Source organism: Capra hircus, chromosome 11, assembly GCF_001704415.2.
Source record: "Capra hircus breed San Clemente chromosome 11, ASM170441v1, whole genome shotgun sequence".
In the NCBI taxonomy this organism is placed as follows: domain Eukaryota; kingdom Metazoa; phylum Chordata; class Mammalia; order Artiodactyla; family Bovidae; genus Capra; species Capra hircus.
The window spans coordinates 97,380,368-97,403,559 of record NC_030818.1 but is presented as its reverse complement, the minus strand read 5'-3'; the positions used below and the strand labels follow the sequence as shown (position 1 = coordinate 97,403,559).

At 53.5% G+C, this 23,192-nt stretch overlaps 2 protein-coding genes across 13 annotated transcripts in view; one reads left to right on the top strand and one right to left on the bottom strand.

Annotated features, from left to right (window-relative positions):
• The window catches only part of RALGPS1 (Ral GEF with PH domain and SH3 binding motif 1), a 300,991-nt gene that overhangs the window by 118,498 nt on the left and 159,301 nt on the right, over positions 1-23,192 (bottom strand). The gene's annotated exons all lie outside the window — the stretch shown is intronic.
• Positions 1-23,192, top strand: part of ANGPTL2 (angiopoietin like 2) — a 35,938-nt gene that overhangs the window by 9,155 nt on the left and 3,591 nt on the right. Inside the window, exons 2-4 of the mRNA XM_018055801.1 lie at positions 4,421-5,285; positions 20,973-21,166; positions 22,789-23,059. Of these exons, the coding sequence (XP_017911290.1) occupies positions 4,469-5,285; positions 20,973-21,166; positions 22,789-23,059 (1,282 nt within the window). The 5' untranslated portion in view covers positions 4,421-4,468. The remainder of the gene's footprint in view (positions 1-4,420; positions 5,286-20,972; positions 21,167-22,788; positions 23,060-23,192) is intronic.

Sequence of the window (23,192 nt, the reverse complement as noted above, 5' to 3'; positions counted from 1 at the left end):
AGTCTCACTGGATTCCCTGAGACAGTGCCCTGGTTCCTTCCCATCCTTCTTGTAACCCGCGTCACTCCTGCCAAGCCCACGCCTCATGGAAATGTGACAGTAAGACCCCAAATTGTGCAGCTTCACGACTGTTCCCACCAGCAGCAATGCAACAGGAAGCAAGCTACCTGACACCCTCTTGGGCTTCAGCTTCCTCACCCTCAAAATGGGCAGCTCCAAATGTCGTGGTGATTCCATGAGATAATGTTACGTGAGGGGCCTTGTGAACCTAAAAACCGAATGAGTGTTAACCATCAAGTTTGGTTCTCTTTTTAATCGAACAACTGTAAGAAATGCTCTTTAAAGACTGCACAGTCTCTGACTGCGTCTGCTCGTCTGGAGGCTCCTCGCTCTGCGCCCAGCGCCGTGTGAGAGGCTAGGGACACCGTGACAACCAGGACCAGTCTAACCACTGGGCTGGGAGGTGAGGCCAGACAGACCTCTTGGGCAGGCCCAGCTCTGCAACATAGAACAAGGCCCTCCTCTGTGAAATGAGACAGCTGGTCGTGGGATCTCCTGGGCGGCGGGTGGGGAATAGTAGCATCCAAGGAGATGGTGCACGTGTTGGACACACAGCCCGTGAGTGTGTGTTGGCACATGACACACGCTGTCGCTCGGCTCAGCTGGAGCTCTCACACGGCTATCATGACATCTTCACCCCTAGTTTTAGAAGCACTTCTGTGGCCCTCACCAAGTGTGGGAGAGCGGTTGGATCACCCCATCTCATAGAAGAGGCTCTTCCTTCAGGATCTTAAGTCCAGGGGCACAGAGCTTTGCCCAGGGAAGCCGTGCGAGCCCACACTCGGGAGGGGACAGGACTCAATGGTAAACACTGCCACCCGCCAGGTCTCGAGGCCTGGAGCCAAGTTGTCTCCTGGGACTGTGGCAGTTTTTTGGCCAAGGGGAGCCCTCGCTGGCATCCGCAATCAGCATCACAGAGCAGAGAGAGGCAGGTGAGCCGCCCAGGCTGAGAGGGCGGCTCCTCCTCATTGTTGTGGGTCGGGTGTGGCCCAGGCACAGGAGCAGCTAAAGAGCTTGGAAACTAGGCAAACACTCACAAACTCAGCCCGGTTTCCACCAACGTCACTGCAGCCCTAACCTCACAGTCCAACCCAAGCCAGAGGCTCCTAACACCTTTCTCTGCCTGGCCCAAAAGGCCTGGACTGGCCTTCGGAACCAAGCTGGGGCTTTCCCAGTCAAGTGGAAAACAGCTCATTGTGGCCCTGGGGAGCACAGGATCTGTTTTGCAACCTCCCGCTGTCCAGGCTGCCCACCAGAGAAACCCCCAAAGGGGTCTGGGGAAGACAAAACCTTCTGGTTCTGGGTTGTGGTTGTTATTTTAGTGTAAACTATCACGAAATCAGAAAGTCGTGACTTTACTACTAGAAACCAGATTAAGAAAATTTCTATGTAGTCATTAAGAGTTGAAGGTTTGAGTATATAAGGCTAGGGCTAAGTCCTGGTTCTGCTACCTTCCAGCTGCATGAGCTTAAGCAAGTCACTTAGCCTTGCAGAGTCTCGGTTTCCTCATCTGTAAAATGGAAATAACAATGGTATCTACCAAAAAGACATTGTGAGAATTCAGTGAAGCAGAAAACCCTTGCAAAACGTTGAGCGCGGGGTGAGGCACACAACAGGCACTCAGGAAGTGGATGTTAGGGACGGCAGTAATAAATGTGATTCATGGCCTCCTGTGCACGCCCCCACGCCCTCAGGCAGTCACTTGCCCTGGGCTCCTCTGGCCCTGCGTGCCCCTCTTCCTAGCACTCCCTACTGCGTGGCGACTGTTGGTAGATGCGGCTTTTCATTCAGCGTACAAATATTCACTGAGCTCCTGTGTTAGGCACTGCGGGGGCAGGGGGTGGGGGAGCAGTGATGAAAACAGGCAAGCCCCCTGCCCTCAGAGAGCTTTCGTTCACAGGCATGGGTAGACAGACACCACATGTCTGATGGTGACATGGACTCTGGAGGGGGAAGGTGGCGAGGTCACAATTTTAAGTAAGCCGGGAATGTGTCACTGGGAAGGTGATTATTTCAGCAAAGCCCAGAGAGCAGTGAGGGGGCACGCATCCAGGAAGCGGCTGAGAGTTCTGGACTGGGGCAAGTGTAAAGGGCCCTCGCCATCAGCGAGCCTGAAGGACACCCAGGAGGCCAGCGTGGCTGGAGCATGTGAGTGAGGATGAGAGGAGTTGGAGATGAGGTCAGGGAGGAAACAGGGCCAGAGCGGGGGGCCTTAGAGACCTGTCAGCTGCTTCTCTAAGACGAGGAGCCACCAGAGCACTTTAAGCACCAGACTGACCTGATTTGACTTTTTTAAAAGGCTCACTCTGGCTGCTAGGTTGAGGACAGCCTGTAAAGACGAGGACAGGAGCAGTGAGACCAGTCTGGTCCAGGCGAGAGGTGAAGGTGGGCTGTACCAGGGGAGGCGGGGAGAAGCCGTAGGATCCTGAGAATAGTCCCAGGATATTGCTGCGATAATCTGGTGGTGACTTAGATGTGGGGTATGATGGGAAGAAAGGAGTCAAGGACGACTCCAAGTTTGTTGGCTGAGAAGAACAGAGTCGCCATTTGCTAACCTAGGGAAAACTGGGATGAACAGTTTGGAATGGAGACTTGAGGAACCCCAGGAATTCATTTCTGGCTAAGTTATGGCTGAGATGCCTGTATGTCAAAGAGGCAGTTATAGACATATGAGTCTGGACTCAAGAGGGGCAGGGGGAAGTCCTCAGACTGGACTGAACGAGATCACCCAAGATGATCACAGCAGATGTCTGAGGACTGACCCCTGCCACCCCCTCCCCACCCAGGATAGCACTGGGCTGGGGGTGGGGGGGGGTGAACCAGCAAAGGAGGCTGAGGAATAGCCAGTGAGATGAGAGGAAAGGGTGGAGTTTGGGGAAGGAAGTCCCAGGAGGGAGTGATCTGCCACGTCCGGCAGTGCTGAGAGGCGAAACATCCGCGAGGACCAAGAACTGAGCCTTTGGTCTGGGAAGAGAGGCCCCTGGTGATCCTGTCCAGGACACTCGGAACTGAGGGGAGGGGGCAGGCCTGATGGGAATGAGCTCAAGAGAGAACTTTCTGGAAATGGTGGGGGAGGGTGTGGGCAACTCTTCAGAGGGTTTTGCTAAAAAGGGGAGCAGAGAAATGGAACAGTAGCTGGAGAAGGGACATGAGGTCAAGAGAGGGCTTTCTTTAAGCTGAAAGAAATCATGATCACAGGGAAAAAGTGATCATGCCGGGGAGCTGGGGAAGAGCGGCCGGAGCCACGTCCTTGAGTGGGCAGAGGAGTGAGCTGCGCACGTCCGTCCCCTCCCTCTTGGCCTGGCTTGCTCCTCCTCATCCCTCTGGGGTCAGCACGAAGGTCATTTTCTCAGGGAAGCTTTCCTAACCCCTCTGGCTAGGTCAGTTCCCCGTTCTACCCTCCCATCACATTCACCACGTCTGCCTCCTGGCACTCAGGGGCTCTGAGATGATGGGTAAGCCCGCTGAGGGCAGGGCTGGCTCTGTCCTGTTCACAGCTGCACCTCCAGTAGCCAGCACACCGCTTGGCACACCCCAGGTGTTCCATGGACATCTGGGGAAGGAACAAGTGGTCTAAGAACAGAATTGAAACCAATCTGGTGACACGTGTCTCTTTCCTGCTCCCACCTGGCTAAACCATGTTGCAATGATGGGGACAGTGTGGGTACTGCCTGTTGAAAATAGGTGGGTTTAGCAGAGCTCAGTTGTCTGCTCTGCAGCTTGGCTAACACACAGACTGAAGCCACGTGACTGGACACATCTTTCCACTGACGTTGTCCACTACAAACCGAACACGTCCCATACCACATCTAGCGGATCATTCACTTAACAAACATTTGCAGACAGCTTCCTCAGTGCAGCGTCCTGAGGATACAGGATGGAAACAGATACAGTGCTGGCCCTCGGGGAGCACGGATCCATGAAGAGATCACACGGAGTTCAGATTCATCTCATGCGTGATGGGTGTTACAAAGGGCACGTCCAGCGGGAGACTTAACCGTCTGAGGCAGAGGAGGAGAGAGACAGGCCAAGCCTTCCTCTGCCTCCCCTCCCAGCTTCTAGCTGCCCTCCTATGGTTCTTGGGCTCCAGGCCAGGTGCTCGATGAGAGGGCCGTGGGCACTGGCTGGCACCAGGAGTGGCGGGGCCTGGGCCTGCTGCCTTGCACATGCCCCGGTCCCCTCCCGAATCTTTTCCGCCTCTGCCAGGCCTCCTGTCCCCTCCCGCAGCTCCCAGAAGGGCTGCCTCCTGAAGCAGCGTTTTTGGAAACAGCTGCCCAGCGAGAAGGCTGAGCTCATCTGTGGCACCGGCCGCCGGCCGTGACATAACCATTACTGAGTCTGCTCCTCTGTTTACTTTCAGAGTTTCGTAGGCTCTGCTGCAAAGACGAACCCCTGGTGTGCAAGGACCATGAGGCCGCTGTGCGTGACGTGCTGGTGGCTGGGACTGCTGGCTGCCCTGGGAGCAGCGGCAAGCCAGAAGGACGGCTTGGAGGGCACCGAGGAGGGCTCACCCGGTGAGTTCGTCTACCTGAACAGGTACAAGCGGGCCGGTGAGTCCCCAGACAAGTGCACCTACACCTTCATCGTGCCCCAGCAGCGGGTCACGGGCGCCATCTGCGTCAACTCCAAGGAGCCTGAGGTGCTCCTGGAGAACAGGGTGCACAAGCAGGAGCTGGAGCTGCTCAACAACGAGCTGCTCAAGCAGAAGCGGCAGATCGAGACGCTGCAGCAGCTGGTGGAGGTGGACGGCGGCATCGTGAGCGAGGTGAAGCTGCTGCGCAAGGAGAGCCGCAACATGAACTCACGGGTCACCCAGCTCTACATGCAGCTCCTGCACGAGATCATCCGCAAGCGGGACAACGCGCTCGAGCTCTCGCAGCTGGAGAACCGCATCCTCAACCAGACAGCTGACATGCTGCAGCTGGCCAGTAAGTACAAGGATCTGGAGCACAAGTACCAGCACCTGGCCACGCTGGCCCACAACCAGTCCGAGATCATTGCCCAGCTGGAAGAGCACTGCCAGCGGGTGCCCGCGGCCCGGCCCGTGCCCCAGCCGCCCCCTGCCACCCCGCCCCGCGTCTACCAGCCACCCCCCTACAACCGCATCATCAACCAGATCTCCACCAATGAGATCCAGAGCGACCAGAACCTGAAGGTGCTGCCGCCCCCTCTGCCCACCATGCCCACCCTCACCAGCCTCCCGTCCTCCACAGACAAGCCGTCGGGTAAGTCCTTCCCGACATTGCGGAGACCCGCAACATCTGGGCCTCAGACCTGGGCACCGGGCCTCTCTTGGCTGTGACCGCAAGCGGGGGAGGAATAGCGGCAAGCTGAAGCCGGGCCAAAGGTTTGTGCAATCCCCCAGCGGTCCCTGGGGCCAAGCTGCTGGAGCCGGCAGGGTGAGAGGGTGGTCATGGTCCTCAGATGAAAGCCCCGAGGTAGAACCAGGAAACGGAAGTGTTGGAAGACAGCAAATACTTTCTGGTTTCTGCTAGGAAAATCCCCAGGCGTGAGTTCTCTGGGCTCTGTGTGAGGTGCTCTGTGCTACTAGATAGGATGAGTGCTCCTATGAGTGTTCGTAATGTGCCTGGCACAGAACTGGCATTCAGTGAATGTTCATGGAAGAAACAACAGACTAGAGGAAGAGAAAGTGTTATCACAGCAGACGTAGGATGAACACGTGGTAGGGAGAGGCCCACTACCCTCCCTAGGAAGAAGCACTTTCTAAAGCCCACACATTTCCTAGAGTCTGCTGCAGTCTAGAATTTTCAGTGATGATTCCACACACTCTTAAATACGTATTTCATCTTAAAATATGGTAATTCTCAGAATATCATGATGGGGGAGGAATGGGGCTGTTGGTAGGTTCTGAAGCTTGACCCAGACACTGGCGCCGGGCACTTTCGGTGTATGCTACCTCTTTAACCCCTGCGGCTCCTTATGGAAGGTTAACTGAGAGGATGAACGACTTGCTCACGCTGGGTCTGAATTCAGGCTTTTCACGTTAAAGCTGGGGCTGACCCCTCTGTGCACTAGGACCCTGGGCATCTGCACCCCGGGCCAGGGGACCATGAGTCCAGCCCCCGGGGTTACTCATCCAGGACCTGTGAGTCTTCCAAACGGGCTGGTGGGTGAGGACTATATCCGTCTTTGCAGAAAGTAACCACGTATCTGCTTCAGTCAGTGACATTTGTACCACTTCGTTATATAAGCAGGGAGATATTTTTACTGAAAATATCCTGTTTTACACTTATTTCACACTTCTGAAAATAACCACCAGTACTGGGAAGAGCAGCTTCTTGCTAATTCCAGAGAGGGACTGAACCTGAGTGCAGGAGGGTGGCCCATGGGAGAGACAAGGGTGGCATTGTCTGCAGGTCCGGGGCGGTGGAGGGGCGGGGCGGGGATGTAGGAGCAAGGCATCTTACTCACAGCAAAGCCCTCTCCTGGGTGTGCAGCTTGAGGACTTGTGTTCCGGAGCAGACTGACCTGGGTTCAAATTCTGGTTTTACCACTGATCAGCTCCGGGACATTAGGCAAGTCACTTTGCCCCCCAGAGCCTCAGTTTCCCCATCTGTTAATTGGCGATGGGTTTAAATAGTGCCTACCTGAGGATTAAATGAAATACTGTAAAACATGGTTAGCAGAGTTCTGGGCCCATGGTAAGTTTCATTACATGGCAGCTATGAGTTTCCTCTGATCTTGGTCTTTTTATCTTGAAACAGGAGATTGAAATTTATTAATAAAAGACAGTCCATATTTAGCTCTGCATTCTACAGCTGATGACTGGTTCATTTATTGTTTGTTGTTGTTCAGTTGCTAAATCTGACTTTCCCGTGACCCCACAGATTGCAGCCCGCCAGGCTCCTCTGCCCATGGGATTTCCCAGGCAAGAATACTGGAGTGGGTTGCCATTTCCTTTTCCAGGGGATCTTCCTGACCCAGGGATCGAACCCACATCTCCCACATTGCAGGGGAATCCTTTACCACTGAGCTACCAGGAAGTTCCACCACAGAGGGCAGAGGATGCTAACACACCTGATAGAGCACACCGAGGGTAAAACATGCCCATGGGCACCAAATGAAGGCTCAGCGGAATACTGTGATTCTGACATGAGGCAAGCTGACCTCAGTGTTTATGCAATAGATCTCCTCTAGCTTAAGCATCTCTGGTTTCTGACTCAACAATCCCAAGACATTCCTGAGCTTGAACTAAGCTGGCAGATACATAGTGGAGGAACAAAGACCTAAGTCTGCATCTAGGGTCTACCTTTTGCTAACTGTTCACTTGGGAGAAAGTTACTTAACTCTTCTGAGCCTCACTTTTCTCAGGGGACAAGAGTCATAACATCACAGGGTTGCTGTGGAAACTCAATGCAATCAGGCATATTATATACATCATGTAGGGGCAGCCAACAATAGCTGAGTCCCTCCTCTTTGCCAATCACAGTGCTGGACTGTGTGAAAATGAGTCCTAACCTTCAGGAATTTAGTCTGGAGGGAGGTGGCAGATTCATGAATGCATGGAACCCATCTGTGCTGTGTGCTGTGCTTAGTCACTCAGTCGCGTCCGACTCTTTGCGACTTCACGTCTGCTGCCTACCAGTTCTCAACTCCAAAATCAGCACCTCAGATCTTACAAGGGATTTCGCTGAGAGGGAGCACCTGCAAAGCCAGCATTTCCAAAATGTTGTGAGAACTTCTGGGACCAACATAGCAAAGTACCTGACATCAGAATGCAGTGTAAACCAGGGGCCGTGCAGTCACCACAGTAGCGCTACGGGGTGCTGGCCGACCGTAGCGGGGCGTATGAGGGCCTGCGCACTAGGTCTACAGTGGGGCATGACTGAGTCTGCCTGGAGTAGAAGGGACAAGCTGCACAGAGTTGGGGACGGTGGTGTTGCCTCCTGAATGATCTGTAAGAGTTTACCAAGTGGACTCAGGAGTTGGGCAACTGAGTTACGAGGGGGTTCCCCGTGGAGATAAGTCCGTGCAAAGACCCAGGGGCCTGGCCCTATCCTAGGCCCCTCAAGTGGCCCAGCTCCACTGCTTCTTCACATGCATGACTCAGTCCAGACTGTGTGCTTTCCAAGGCTCCTGGGTGCGACCAACCCCTTTCCCTCCCACTGAAGGAAGCCCACCAGCATGGAGGGAACAGCAGTGATTTTATCATGGAGATCATCGGAATGCACTATAATTAACTTTTTTTTTTTAAGCAAAGCCCTCCCAAATGTTGGTACCGATTGTTGGTAACTGCTTTCTCATGACTCATCTGACTACTGAGCTTTCCACGTGAGGCACATCCCCCATCCTCCCCAGACTAAACACCTGGCTGCGGAAGCTGAAAGGGGCGGGCAGAGGCTGCAGGCCCTCCCCTTTCCTGGTGCTGGACTGGGCAGGAGGAAAAGGCAGAAGGTCTCTCCAGCCAATCAGCAGAGAGCTCCGAGCCAGCCTGTGCTGAGAGCTTGGAGCAGGGTCTGGTGCAGATGAAACTTCCCTCTTTGCTCTGGCCCGACAGTTCCTTAGGCCCACGGACATCACACAGTCACAGACACCTCTGCAATTAAGCACCTCGGCACTCGCGCCCTGGCAGCTTCTAAGTCTCCCATTCCACAGCCTCAGAGCCACCACCTCTTCCCGTTGTCCCAGCCACTCGGTCGGCAGCACGCCCCTCCCCGGGGGCTGAGGCGGCCGTGGCCACTTATCTGACGCTGCACTCACCAGCTTGTTCCCGGCCAGACGGTAACAGGCTGGCCCCAGGCCAGACCCAGGCCGCTGAGAGCCTGAGTGATGAGGCCCAGGCAAGCTCCTGGCTTCCCTGGCGCCTCACTTGAGTTTTGTCCTGTCTCTCTCCATCTGGCCAGACCTAAGGGCATTTCCATGAGGGTGATGTTTGTGACGAGACCTGGGCCAAATGGCCCTGCCTGTGGCCCTTTTCCCTGGGCGGGGTGTGTGTGTGTGCCCTATGGCCCTCTGCCAGGGGGGTCCAGGGGCGGCTGCCACCCTCCCTCCCCCTCCACTCTTCCTCACACTCACGAGTCCCTGACCTCTTCCTCGCCTGCATGCCCTGTGCACGCATGTCAGTCAGATCTGTTAAAGAGGAACAAGGCTGCAGGGGTCACTCTCTAAAAGTCTCAGGAAAGGACAGCATGGAGCCTCGGCTCTGGCCTGCTCTCAAGGTGGTCCTGCGAGGTCTGGGACACGACCCTTCAGCCCAGCCTGGGCACCGCCATGCACATGCCAGCCCTCCTGCCACAGTGCCATCCTAGGGACTGACCAGAGAAGGAAAGAGAGTGTCCAGCTGCCACAGGGAAACCGTTTCTAAAATGCAACTTTAAAAATCAAAAGGAGTAGGCATTTCCAGCTGTTTTCTCTCCGGAGAAAAACATAATCAGCTCGGTTTGTTTTCTCAGTGGATAGAGAAGGGACCTTAAAATCATTAAATTTTGGAGCTTGCTAGGAGCCTCTCGGGTCCCCTGGCATAACCTGCTTGTTCCAGAGTCTGTCGGTGACAGAGCCAACACTGGTCCCAGGACTTGTCACTTCTAGGATATTAAGGTTCAGAGAGGTTAAGCAACTTAGGGAAGACTACACAGCCTTGGCTCAACCAAAGTTCAGACCCAAGTCGCATCTTAACAACTCTGGGATACTGGAAATTGCCATGGAAAGCCTGGGGGAAACTGATGTGGATATCATTATAAAGATGCTTGACTTGACCTCCAGTGCCAGCTGCCTGGGACCTGACGCTCCATCACAACTTCATGTACTGGGTTCCAGACAGCTCCCCATAAAAGATCAGCTAGATTTGTGAGGTCTGTTATTAGAACTCGCATGGTTCTGATAACAGAGACATCATCACTGTGAATATAGGATAAAGGAAGTAGACCTAAGCTAGCCTCATACTACAGAGTTCCTAAAACAATGGAGTTCTCCCACAGAAAACACAATATGCACCTGACTCCCCATCAGTGGACCCAGCTGGAGCCGTCGATACCAAGCCTGGGCCAGTTCTCCAGGGTTACTTCTACTCAGCATTTTAATGCCTAGTCTGAAGTCCTGACTTCTTTAAATATGTTAACCCTAAATATATAAAACTCAGTAGCTATGATTTGTTCTTGGGGCCACAACAGGTGGCAATCACTCTGCTTCACAGAGAACACATAGAAATCACCCATCCCTCACGACGGATGTTCCCCGGCCGTGGAGCCACAGACAGCCCTAACAAGACTGTTTTCCTAGATGGATTTCTTATATTTAGAGAGAGAGACAGAGAGATAAAGGCGATTTTAACATCACCCTGCAGCACGTGGGATCTTTGTTCCCCAACCAGGGATCGAACCTGGACATCCTGCACTGGAGGCGTGGACTCTTAACCACTGAACTGCCAGGCAAGTCCCCTCCCTTTATATTTTATTTCCCCCTACGAGGCAGGAAATATGTACGTTCAGTTGTGGTCTAGAACAGAGAACGAGATTGGTCACTCATGTCTTCCATTCCTTCTGGAGGTCAAGCAACGGTCGCTCCGGTGAGGGCTGCTGGTCCCACACGTGTCAGAGGCCCGGTGGAGGGCTGGAGCGAGGCACTGTGAGGATGGTGAGGGTGTGGCCACCCAGCACGTGGCCTTTGGAGTCACAGAGGCCGCGGGAAAACCCAGCTTGGCTCTCTTGCCTCCAGAGCCTGCACTGTTTTGTTTCTAGAATGTTATTGTTAAACAACATAAGACTCCCTAATTCATTAGTAACGACGTCATCCAGTGATATTTCAAAGAGCATTCTTTGCTAGCTTCTTCATAAACAGATGCCACTTGAGTTCAAGTGGGGTCATCTTCCTCCCAGCTTTGCTTTCTCTGCTCTCCTCCTGCGGGTTCCCCGGTGGCTCAGTGGTAAAGAATCTGCTTGCCAATGCAGGAGACGTAGGTTCCATCCCTGGGTTGGGAAGATCACTTGGCGAAGGGACTGACAACCTGCTCCCGTGGCCTGGGAAATCCCATGGAGAGCCAAGCCTGGCAGATCGCAGTCCACGGGGTCACAGAGAGTCAGATACAACGGAGCAATTGAGCACATGTGCTCTCCTCCTGGGATACCTTGGAGCAGAGCACCACGGCAAGCTCTCCTCTGTTACTCAGGTACGTTCCAGGGAGGACGTTCGGCTAAATCCTCAGGCTGTTTACAGCCCTGGGAGATAAACCATCAACTTGTTATTGTTACAAGTGGTGAGTTGGCATCCTTCGGCCTGGAAATCCCAACAGTTTGGCACTTGGCAGAATGAATGTAATCTAGAAAATCCTGGAGCTCAGAACTCTCTGGCCAGCTCACCAGTCACAGGAAAGGATTGCTCTGATGGATTTATGCAGTGGACTGCACTGTAACCCTGGGATGCTCCCCGAGAAAAAAAAACGATAAAGGAGGCAGAATTAAGTTAGCATCATACTTCAGCATCTAGTGGGTCGAGCACTGTTATAAAAGTCCCAGTGGTCTTGGTCAGCATCAAGGAAGGAAGGCAGACGTTGAGACTGCCCCAGGGACAATGAGACTACCACCCCACCTCCCCTATAGCACTTCAGATGCCCCTGCGATGACCCTGGAGGAAGAAAAACATTGGATCCTGGTCTCTCATCACAAGATGAGCCAATGAGCTGCAAGGCCTGGAATGCTTTTATGTCATTTTTTTCAAATGAATAAGTGATTTTCCCAGAATAGATTTTTCTATAATTTATGTTAAAATTACTGTACACACAGAGAGAAATTTTGCTAGGAACATTTAAGTGATAGATAAAATAGTGTTTTTTTTTTTTTTTTTAATTTCCAAATGTTGAAACCAAGCAATTTTAGGTGGCATGCTAGAGTAACATCCAAAAGAACAGAAAATCCAGTCACCTGGCCCTAGTCATGTACATATGTGAGAAATGGGCCATGAAGAAAGCTGAGCGTCTTGAATTGTGCTGGAGAAAACTCTTGAGTCTCTTGGACTGCAAGGAGATCGAACCAGTCCGTCCTAAAGGAAATCAACCCTGAATATTCATTGGAAGGACTGATGCTGAAGCTGAAGCTCCAGTGCTTTGGCCACCTGCTGCCAAGAGCCCACTCATTGGATGAGACCCTGATGCTGGTAAAAATTGAAGGCAAAAGGAGAAGATGGGGACAGAGAAGGAAATGGTTAGATAGCATCACTGGTTCAATGGGCGTGGATCTGAGCAAACTCTGGGAGATAGTGAAGGATAGGGAAGCCTGGTGTGCTGTAGTGCACGGAGTCGAAAAGAGTCAGACACGACTTGGCGACCGAATACCACCACCATCCTGAGCATGAAGTGCGGGCATCCTACTTCGGGCTGTCTAGGCTTCCCCAGAAAACAGGTTTCATTTCTCAAGGTTTGATGTGGATGCTAATCATCCTCTACTGTGGAGCGGTCCCTGCTACTGTGTGGATTTATTACTACTGATTCTCAAACTGGAAGAAAACCAGAATGAAGATGGCAAAGGGAGCCCAGCTCACCGTGGCGAGAAGACAGGAGGCAGGGAAAGGTGAGGGGGGCAAGAGGTGACTCTAGGAGCTAAACTGGGTCAGCACATGATCACTGCCCTGAGAAGGCAGTAGGAAGAGCCAGGGCATGGAAAGCAGATGCGGAATCCCCGCATCCTCCAGTTCCCAGGCGTGGGACTGCTCCAAACCGGGCCTCGTGAGTCTAAAATAGAGTGTGTAAAGCACCCAGCAAGTGAGAGGCTCCACATCCGTGGCAGTCATCCTTCTGACTATACTCCAGTAAAGACAGACACTTAAGGCTCTGTGGGAACCCCGAGGACTGCGTAGCTCTTCCAGAGGTGGGGGCAGGCTTCCTGGAGGAGGGCTGAGGACCAGGCAGATAGCTCTCAGAACCACTGCCCCCATCGTCAAGAAACCAGGAAGATCAGGCTTGGTGCTGAGCAGATGTCCTGTGCTCAGAAAGAGGAAAAAGGATGAAGTACAAGAATTGTGTGCCTGCCAGTTGGTGGTATGTGGTCAAACCCCAGTGAAATTATATACAGAAAAGTTTATGAAGAGGGGTGTGTGGCATTGGGAAAAGCGAAAGGTGATCAATGAAAGCGAACAAGGTTCTCTAGGAACAAGCCTGTAAACTAATTCCCTCTCTTGGGAAGGGTGAACAGGGTGGCCAACATAGGAAAAGGCGCCCATCCAGGACCTGCGGGGTCATAGTCAGGGGTCTACAGAGCTCCTCCACAAGGTGCCCTGGGAAGGCTCTCATCGCTGCAGCCAGGGGCTCCAGAGCTTCACCCCACCAGTCTGGGGAGCCTCAAGGAGCTGCTCTGAACCCAGAGAACCCCCCACAGCCCCTCCTAATCTGACTTCTTTTCTTTTTGAAATCGATTCGAAGTCCCCATCTGTCCCCTGCTCAAGGGTCCTGGTGGACACCCAGGAGTGGACGCCATGCTTTTCAAAGTGTTCTCTGGGAAGCAGTGCTGCTTATCTGTCTATCCTCAGGTCAAACAGGCGAAATGGAATCCCTTCAGGCTCTTCCTGGGCCCCAGGGGCTCTTGTTTGGGGAGGTCTCAGAACGTACCAAGTGCACTGAAATATACCCACCTTGCACTACCAATGTAACTTTTACTGTAAAAATTTTGAAAGGAAATTTTTTAATAATTTAGCATTTGTAAGTATTTGGCCAAGAGCAGCACAATTAATTTATAGTTGGCTCTGAGTTCTCGGGAAACATCAGGCATGTTGAGGAATTCTTGGGGAAGTGAGAAAAAACTACCCTACAAATTGTTTTCAAAAGTAATAACATTTTTGAAGACTAAATTTAATGGACTTGACAAGATGTTACACTTTGTAGAAATTTAATTGTATGCTTATAAATTTGGACTTAGCCCCCCTTTTTTTTCCCCCCATATTTTAGAGTTAACACATTTTTTTAGGCCTGAAACGCTTTTCATAAGCTCCTGAAAAGCATGTCAGCCCCAGGCAGCAGGCTCTGTGTCCGAGGACTTACAGGGCCTGAACAGCAGGCACAAGCGTCTGGACTCTTTGCCCAAAAGAACTAGAAACGGTCCTCAGAGGGTCACCGCTGGGGCGGGTGCTACAGGAGCTTGGCCAGGATGGCTTTGGGAATGTACCAGCTGTTCTGTGTTAGGTCATTGTTTTGTGCTCTGGTTCACCGAAAAGTGGTGACTGATGGAGAATATAGGTGTTCACAACCGAAGTATGGTTTCCCCAGCTGTCTGTAGGCATGTGACTTGGGCAGCACCTGCTCTCCACATCTGGGTGTCAGCTCTCCGGCCTCACCTGGGATGCCAGACAGGTCCTGACACTGGGCGGGGGCTGGACTCACACCTAAGCAGTCCACGTGTCCTGGCGCTCAGATGATTGATTTGAGTGGAATATTCCAGATCCAATTTCAACAACTAGTCATTTCTCCTGTTAGAAAACCATTTTCAGAGAGTGGCCAAAAGACCTGGAGGCAGACCATCTGTGAGAATAATGGGGACCAGCACACAGCTCTCACGTAAAAGCAGTGCTTCCTGGGGACGCCACAGAAGCCCCTCCCAGGGCCCACGCACGGACTAAGACACCCCAGAACTTTCCCCTCAGGCCACAGGCTCCTCTGCGTGGGCTCAGGTGGCCCAGTCTGGAGACATGGGGTAGAGACGCCTGGCAGGCTGTGGGCCAGCAGCGTGGTCTAGGCCAGCTCACGGCCGGGAAGGGCTCTGCCCTCTCCCCAAGCCTCAGGGCATCACAGAGAAGAGCCATAGAGGTCCGATGGCCACCCACTTCTCAGCTCCTGGCCTTGGCCGGTCGGCCTGGTCAGATCTTCGCAGGCCACGTTCCCCTGGTGGAGGGGTGACTGTGTTGAAAACTGATGCAGGTGGTGAGCCCACTTCTCCACTGGGGCCTAGGTGGGCAAGTCAGGCTGAAGCTGGTCTGCCTCAGACCCACAGGGAGGACACTGGGACTAAGAAGTCACCTGGGGGTCTCGGCTGACTGCGGGCTAAAATCCAGCTTCACAGAGAGGCCCTGCTGTTGGGGGTGCTGAGCCCCAGATGGGCCAGCAATATGTGGCTCCTGGCTTCCTGGGAGGCGAGGAACCCCAGTGAGGAGGAAGGGAGTGGGAGGGCACTTAGGGCCCCAAACCTGAAGACCTCCAATGCTCACCAGACCCTGGGACTTGGGGGCCGAAGATTTGTCTGTTCTACGCTCCCACGGCCAACATCCCGTCTCCCCGAGGCCTCCTGACTCCAGGGCCCGTGTGCCCTCCACTCCCTGTCCTGCCCCTCCAGGGAACCATGCAGACTCCGCTCAGCCACGGCACTTCTCTTCACGTGGAATGTGCTGGTCGCAGCTCCGCCGAGAGTGTAAATATGGTCTTTATAGAGAGAAGGCTGGGGCGCTCCCTGCACTCAGAGCCTCAGGGCCGCCGAGTTAGTGTTGGCCTGGCACTCCGGGCAGGGCTGCCCTTTCAGAAGGAGAGCCAAGTGAAACACCGCTGGGCACTCTGTGCTCTCTAAGGAGAGCCCCGCCCGCCGCACGCCAAAGATGCAGCTTCATTGACAAAAAAAGGTTTCCATTCTTCATCCCAATGCTTCTTTGTGGCCCTTTCCACTGAAATTCTGACTTTTACAATACGCCTTTATGGAAAACGTCTATCAGTAAATAAGCTTACACTTAGCCTTGGGAATCAAAAAAGCAAATCCAATCGCTTGTTTGGGGTGGACAGCTCTAAAACTACCAGCTTTCAACTGTCAAAGGAAAGGAAACTCGCACCCTCTCTGGCAGCTGCCCTGGTCAGCCTTGCGCTGGGTGCTGTCTTCCAGAGACCCTCAGAACAGTAAGGTCCTTTCTCTCTGATTACAGAAGAGGAGGCGGAGGCCCAGTGAGGACCTGCTCAAAGTCACACAGTGAGGAGATGCGGCCCCCAAGCTCTGAGCCGAGGGCTCCAGTCCCAGGCACACAGATATCTGAGTCAAAGTCTGACACCTCACCGAGTCCTTCACGACAATGCCATGTATGTGCCCAGGTGCTCAGTCGTGCCCGACTCTGTGCGACCCCACGGACTGTAGCCCACCAGGCTCCGCTGTCCCTGGGGTTCTCCTGGCAAGAACACTGGAGTGGGAGCCACGTCCTCCTCCAGACACCACGCACACGCACCAGTTATAGGTTTCTCATCAGAGGCGGTGTCTTGACTCTGTCATTTTAATGCAGCTGCGTGACAATCTCCCTGCTGCTGTTTTTCTGCTCCTTTATCATTTTATTGCTGCCAACATTTCAATGCCAAGTATTTTCCCGACTAATTTTCGTCCACCATTTAATTTACTGACCCTTGCCCTGGCGCCTTTAAGAAGAAAAGGGAATGTGTTTGAATGCAGGAGCTCTTCTAGAGCGCTGCAGGGGTGTCTGAGGAATCACTGTCTGGAATGGGAGGTCACACTGTGTATGGGAGGTCCGCAGGGTCATGTGAAGTGCAGCACGCAGGGGACACATGGAGATCTATTTCAGTAACTGCAGAAAATACTAAACATGTCTACACTATTTCACAGTTACCCCATGACTTTAGAAAGAATGCCATACCTACAAGACTTAAAGGAAAGAATTGCTAGGTTTGCCTTTTTTAAAAAAAAGAGGAGGTGGTCCAGTGGTCAAGAATCCACCTGCCAAGGCAGGGGACACAGGTTCGATCCCTTGTCCAGGAAGACTCTGCACGCCACGGAGCAACTAAGCCCATGCACCACAACCATTAAGCCCTTGCACCCTACAGCCTGTGCTCGGAATCAAAAGAAGCCGCCGCAATGAGAAGATGGAGCACTGCAACTAGAGAGCCGCGCCTGCTCGCCGCAACCAGAGAAGAGCCCGAGTACAGCAAGGGAGACCCAGTGTGGCCATAAGTTAATAAATAAACACAAGTCTAGGCAATGGCACCCACTCCAGTACTCTTGCCTGGAGAATCCCATGGACGCAGGAGCCTGGTGTGCTACAGTCCATGGGGTCGCTAAGGGTCGGACACGACTGAGCGTCTTCACTTTCACGCATTGGAGACGGAAATGGCAACCCACTCCAGTGTTCTTGCCTGGAGAATCCCAGGGATGGGGGAGCCTGGTGGGCTGCCTAGTCTTTGGGGTCGCACAGAGTCGGACACGACTGAAGCGACTTAGCAACAGCAGCAGCAGCAGCAATGGTAAAAATAAATCAACAAAAAACATTTTAAAAAAGAAAAGGAAGGCTGATATGTCATAAGAAACACTGAAACAGTTAAAATAGTTATAAAACAGGCAAAGGACACTAAAACGTAAGCATAGAAGAAAAATCAAGAAAGATTTTAAAAGGCACAACACTTTGACAAAGAAGAACTGTAAGTCCTTATTTTCTTAGCCTGGCTGCAGGGCAACGATTAAGACGAGTGTAGGACACGACTGAAGCGACTTAGCAGCAGCAGCAGCAGCAGCAGGAACACAGAGAGAACTCAGCCAGGCCCCTGCCCTGCAGTCCAACCTGCTCAAGGAGCAGAAAGTGGACTTCCGGATGTGGGCTCTGGACACCACCCGGGTGCAGGTACCGCACCTTCCCCCTACCGGCCACGTGACCTCGGGAGTGTCACCCAAGGTCCCCACGCTCTACTGTCTTCATTTGTGGAGGCGGGGGAGCCTACCTGGCAGGTGCGTCAGGAAGATCTCAGGTATGAATGCATGGATGGGGCACGTAGTAAACACCCGCAGTGGTGGCTAGCAGAAATATTTTAGTATTACTTTCACTCCAGTCAAGCCTCTCTTAGCTCCAAGGTTTTCCAATCTGGGGTTTGGAGGTTCATTTACCTTCTAATTATCAGCAGAATTGTGTGTCTTTCTGGATAGAGGATCTGGAGCATCCTCCAAATGTTTAAAAGGACTGGTGGCCCCAAAACATTTAAAAACATGTGCCTCTTAAAAAAAAAACAAAAAACGGCCTTTTGGAGAAACATCAAAGGCAAAGCTGGAACTGCTCCTGGAACCCAGACAGGTAGCGCAGGTGGGAGCCACGAGGCTGACTGCCCCCACCCCATGGGCCTCAAAGACTCTCCCCGTGTGGCACCCCCGCCTTCCAAGCCGGCCTTTCAGCCTGAGGATCCGTGGGACCCGCTGTAGCTCTTCAGGGAGAGGAAGAGGCCCGGCTGCTCGTCTGCCGTGGGTGCTGTTCTGCAGGCTGCTGGACCTTCTGTCACCCGCTTCCACGCCCAACAGGCTCTCTTGCGCATCTGACTCGGTGTTGAGCTGGGAGGCCTCCCACCCCTGCTCCGCGCTCCGCTCCAGCTGCCAGGGACAGACTCCCATTCTCTGCCTGGGTCCCCAGGGCTGGGGGCTGAACACAACCCATTTTTTCTTCTCCGTCATGAATGTTCTTTCTGGAGGTGTGGGCTCCCCTTCTCGGGATGGAAGAGGCACAAGGCAAAGAAGGAGGTAGCTGTTTGTGTTGTATCTGCTACAGGGCGGGTGCTTGGAACCAAGAGGGCTGGCCGGTGGGTAAATGGGTGAGCAGCTGCTCCCTGGAGGATGCAGGGAGGGGGTCAGCGGTCACTGGCGAGTGCCCACCTTTCTTCTTGGTGCCGCTTCTCGGCACAGAGGGTGAAAAAGGCAGTCCGTGCCCTGCCATCAGGTTCCAGGTGGGGATGCTCACGCACTGTCATGAGGCCTCAGGAAAGGCCCACCTGAGGGTCCGACAGAGACCACACCCAACCTCATCCTGCTTAACCATCACAGAGGACTAATCCAGCCCCATCACTGCCAGGAGGGCGTGTGAGAAGTCTTATCAACACGGGAAAAGCTACATACACCTGCCACCTGTGCCTGTCCACAAGCAGAAAGGACTGGATCCACGGGAATACAGGTCGAGAGAAGGCTTCCACTGCCCAGCACAGGACCTGCCGGGCCCAGGACTCAATATTAACAGTTGTTGAACAAACAAACGCACAAATGGAACAAGATAGAGTTTTCTTAGGACTTTTGGTCTGAACCATTCTCTGTTTAGGACTGCTCTGAAGAGAAGTTGAAGCTGTGTGTGGTGATATTATTTAAAAATACACAGCTCAGTGGCTAGGTCCTGAAAAATATCTGAAGTTTCCTCAGATCAATTAGGATGAATCCAGTTTACTTGGCTCCTAGTGACTCGGGTTTGTGCCCTTTTGCGGACATGACTAACGTTCAAACGTGGGAAACCACTGCCAGGGGAAGTGGGGGAGGCGTGAAAGACCTCTCACAGTGACCCTCACCTACTCTGACCCGGCTGCCCAAGCTCAGGGAAGTCACAGGTCACAGAACCCCTCTGGTCTCAGTTTCAGAAAAGCCATGTATTGGGATGGGCTGGATACCATCCTTTAAGCTCATGGACCTTAAAACGTGAGCTCTGAGTGCCTTGGTCCTTGGTGAGCTTGCTCTAGAATATACCGATAGAGCTAAACAGAAATGTTTTTGTTGTTCAGTTGCTAAGTCGTGTCGGACTCTTAGTGACCCGATGGACTGTAGCACAGCAGGCTTCCCCTGTCCTTCACTGTCTCCCGGAGTTTGGTCCATTGAGTTGGTGATACTATCCAAACATTTCATCCTCTGCCACCCCCTTCTCCTCCTGCCCTCAATCTTTCCCAGAAAGAAAGTGAAAGTGAAAGTCACTCAGTAGTGTCTGACTCTTTGCAACCCCATGGACTATACAGTTCTTGGAATTATCCAAGACAGAATACTGGAATGGGTATAGCCCTTCCCTTCTCCAGGAGATCTTTCCAACCCAGGGATCGAACCCAGGTCTCCTGCATTGCAGGCTGATTCTTTACCAGCTGAACCACAAGGGAAGCCCAAGAATACTGGAGTGGGTAGCCTATCCCCTCTCCAGGAGATCTTCCCGACCCAGGAATCAAACTGGGGTCTCCTACACTGCAGGCAGATTCTTTACCAACTGAGCTATCAGGGAAGCCCAATCTTTCTCAGAATCAGGGTCTTTTCCAATGAGTTGGCTCTTCTCATCAGATGGCCAAAGTATTGGAGCTTCAGCATCAGTCCTTCCAATGTTTCCCTGGTGGCTCAGATGGTAAAGAATCTGCCTTCAATGCAGGAGACCTGGGTTCAGTCCCTGGATTGGGCAGATCTCCTGGAGAAGGAATGACAACCCACGCCAGTATTCTTGCCTGGGAAATCTATGGAGAGAGGAGCCTGAGGGACTATAGTCCATGGGGTTGCAAAGAGTCAGACACAACTGAGCAATGAACAAAAACTTAAGTCCCCCCAAAAGACATCTGGAGGCCAGTGTCTGAATCCAAGAAATGTCCCAAAATTTCTGGCTACAGGTTCTGGGCACCACTGGGGCCCCTGTGACCCAGTAGAAGTTCACTTACTAAAGCCTGCAGCAACTGTCCCCAAGCACCGTCGCTGGGAAGGCTGGTGTGGAGTCAGCCATGCCAGGAAGGGCAGCGAGCCAGGCTCACTGGCCAGGCGGAGCCCCACCAGGTGCTGACAGACGCTGCTGCCCCTCAGCAGGCTCACATATCCTTCTGCCAATAAAACAACTTAGAAAAATCACTCCCGGAATTGCACACAAATATCCCAGCCATCCATACAGTTCCACGAGGTAAATATAAGCTGCCTCTACAGAAGAGGGAAACAGAGGGCTTGGCAAGTAAGGAAGCTCGGCCAACCACACCATGTGGCAGTCAGGGGTGAAAGTGTGCACAGAACCCAAGTGTCCAGGCCCCCAAGTCCTGGGTTCTTGTCTTTATATCACGTTACTTCTCAAACTCACAAACCCAAAGCAGTGCCCTTCAGGCCTGTGGCTTCCAGCCAGAGCCCGGCCTGGGGCTGTGCGGCTCCAGGTGCAGCCGGCGGTGGAGGGGTGGGGGTGGAGAGGGGAGGATGCAACTCGGGGGCCAGGTGACAGGGCAGTCCGTGATGCATGCACACCTGTGTCCCTAGGCCCATGGAGAGACTGCCTGCAGGCCCTGGAAGACGGCCATGACACCAGCTCCATCTACCTGGTGAAGCCAGAGAACACCAACCGCCTCATGCAGGTGTGGTGCGACCAGAGACACGACCCCGGGGGCTGGACGGTCATCCAGAGGCGCCTGGACGGCTCGGTCAACTTCTTCCGGAACTGGGAGACGTACAAGGTGAGGACACCCACATACACAGAGCGCCAGGGTCCTCGGAGGGAGGCCTGTGTGGCCCCGAGGGAGGTGGACCCTGACAGAGCCAGCAGGTGGGGAGGACCGGCTGCTCCTCCCCTGCCCCACCAACAACTGTGGCGGGGTACAGAGTGAGGGGTCCAGACCACGAAAGCCCCACGGACAGGGCTGGATGTGGGGAGCACTGTGGTCCCAGCTGGGGCTCCCAGGGGAAGACCTGCCCTCGGAGCCCAGAAAGGGCAGGGCCTGAGGCTCCAGGGCCTTTCCAGGATCTCCCACACGGCCCGCTGTAGGGAACTGCGGAGATACTGGGTCCTAGCCCCAGGGTTCAGCCTCAGGGCTCCCAATTCCCAGGGAGCTGAGCGCTCCTCCTCCTTCTGGAGGAGAGGCTGAGGGCTCTGCCCACTCCTGGCTTCCTCTTCTGAACAAAGAGGCCGTACTGAGGACACCCCCGCAAGCAGGTGCTTCTGTTCATCACCTCCTTACTCTCAGGCCAGCCCCGGTGGGGAGAGGCTGGCCTGGACCCAGTTTAGGGATGAAACGTCTGCACAGACAGGAGCAGGCAGAGCAGTGAACACAGCTGAGGCACAGCCTCGATGCCCGCACGCTGACCAGCACCAGGATTGCAGCACCCACACGAGGCTCCGCGGGCCCCACTCCTGCCCTGCTTGTCCTCCAACCCACCTCCTGACCAGCCTGTGCCCTTTGCTTCCTCCTCTTTCTCCACTGCCTCCTAGCTGAGAGGTTCTTGAAGACTCACTTCCCTAACTCCTTCCATCTCCTTTCCACGTTCCCTTCCTCAGAGCAGTTGGCACAGGGGTCACATCTGGGCTTCTTGGCTCAAATCCTGGCTCACGTGCTCTGCGACTCTGGGCCTCTCTGGGCCTCAGTCCACCCACTCTAGGGAGGACACTGAGAGTGCCCCGCTCACAGAGCTGGCATAAGGATTAAGAAAATAACCCATGAAAAGTTCTGATAAGAGTGCGAGCACATCGTTAAGTGCTTACTGAACACTAGCTATTATTATCATTAACGAATTCAGCTATTTCCAAGACTTCAAGTGGCCACCACCTGGCCGATGACTCTCAGAACTATATGGAAAAATGGTAATATATCCACTGGATTCTAGACCTAGGAGGGACCATGCCTTTGTCAGAGGTCACATCTGTGCCTTAGTTTATAAGAGACTCTTACACACAGCCCCTCCCCAGAGAAAGGAACGGAAACTCAGAGAAGGTAAGGGAATTGCCCAAGGAACTCATGTTGCAAGTCTACTGTGTGCTAGGCTCTCAATTTACCAGGTTACGTGTGTCCCTAGAGCAACCCTGCAGGATGGGTAACGTAGAGGAACCCATGTTCACACACTGCCCAGCACGGGACAGGCACTCTCTCAATGGTCTTGAGTGATGCCTGACTGAGGCTGAGAACATGCAAAGTGACTGATCAAGTGACAGCCAGGTGGGGAAAACAAGGGATTATATGCAGGCCTGCCTTCTGCTCTGCCTGCTTCCAAGACCCCACATCCGGCACTGAGCAGCCGACAGCTGGGCCCAGCTGGCTGAGCACACTGAGTATTCCTCACTGATGCTCTCCCGCATTTTCCCCAGCAAGGGTTTGGGAACATTGACGGCGAGTACTGGCTGGGCCTGGAGAATATTTACTGGCTGACGAACCAAGGCAACTACAAGCTGCTGGTGACCATGGAGGACTGGTCTGGCCGCAAGGTCTTTGCAGAGTATGCCAGCTTCCGCCTGGAGCCTGAGAGCGAGTATTACAAGCTGCGACTGGGGCGCTACCATGGCAACGCTGGCGACTCCTTCACGTGGCACAACGGCAAGCAGTTCACCACCCTGGACAGAGACCACGACGTCTACACAGGTAGGAGCGGTGGGGTCACTGGCAGGTGAAGGGCCGGGGAAAGGGATCAAAGCCCAGCCTCCGATTCCCAGGCCTGAGAACAGGACCATCCCAGGGCCCAGCTGCCCAACTCTGTTCCCATCCCCTGAAGATC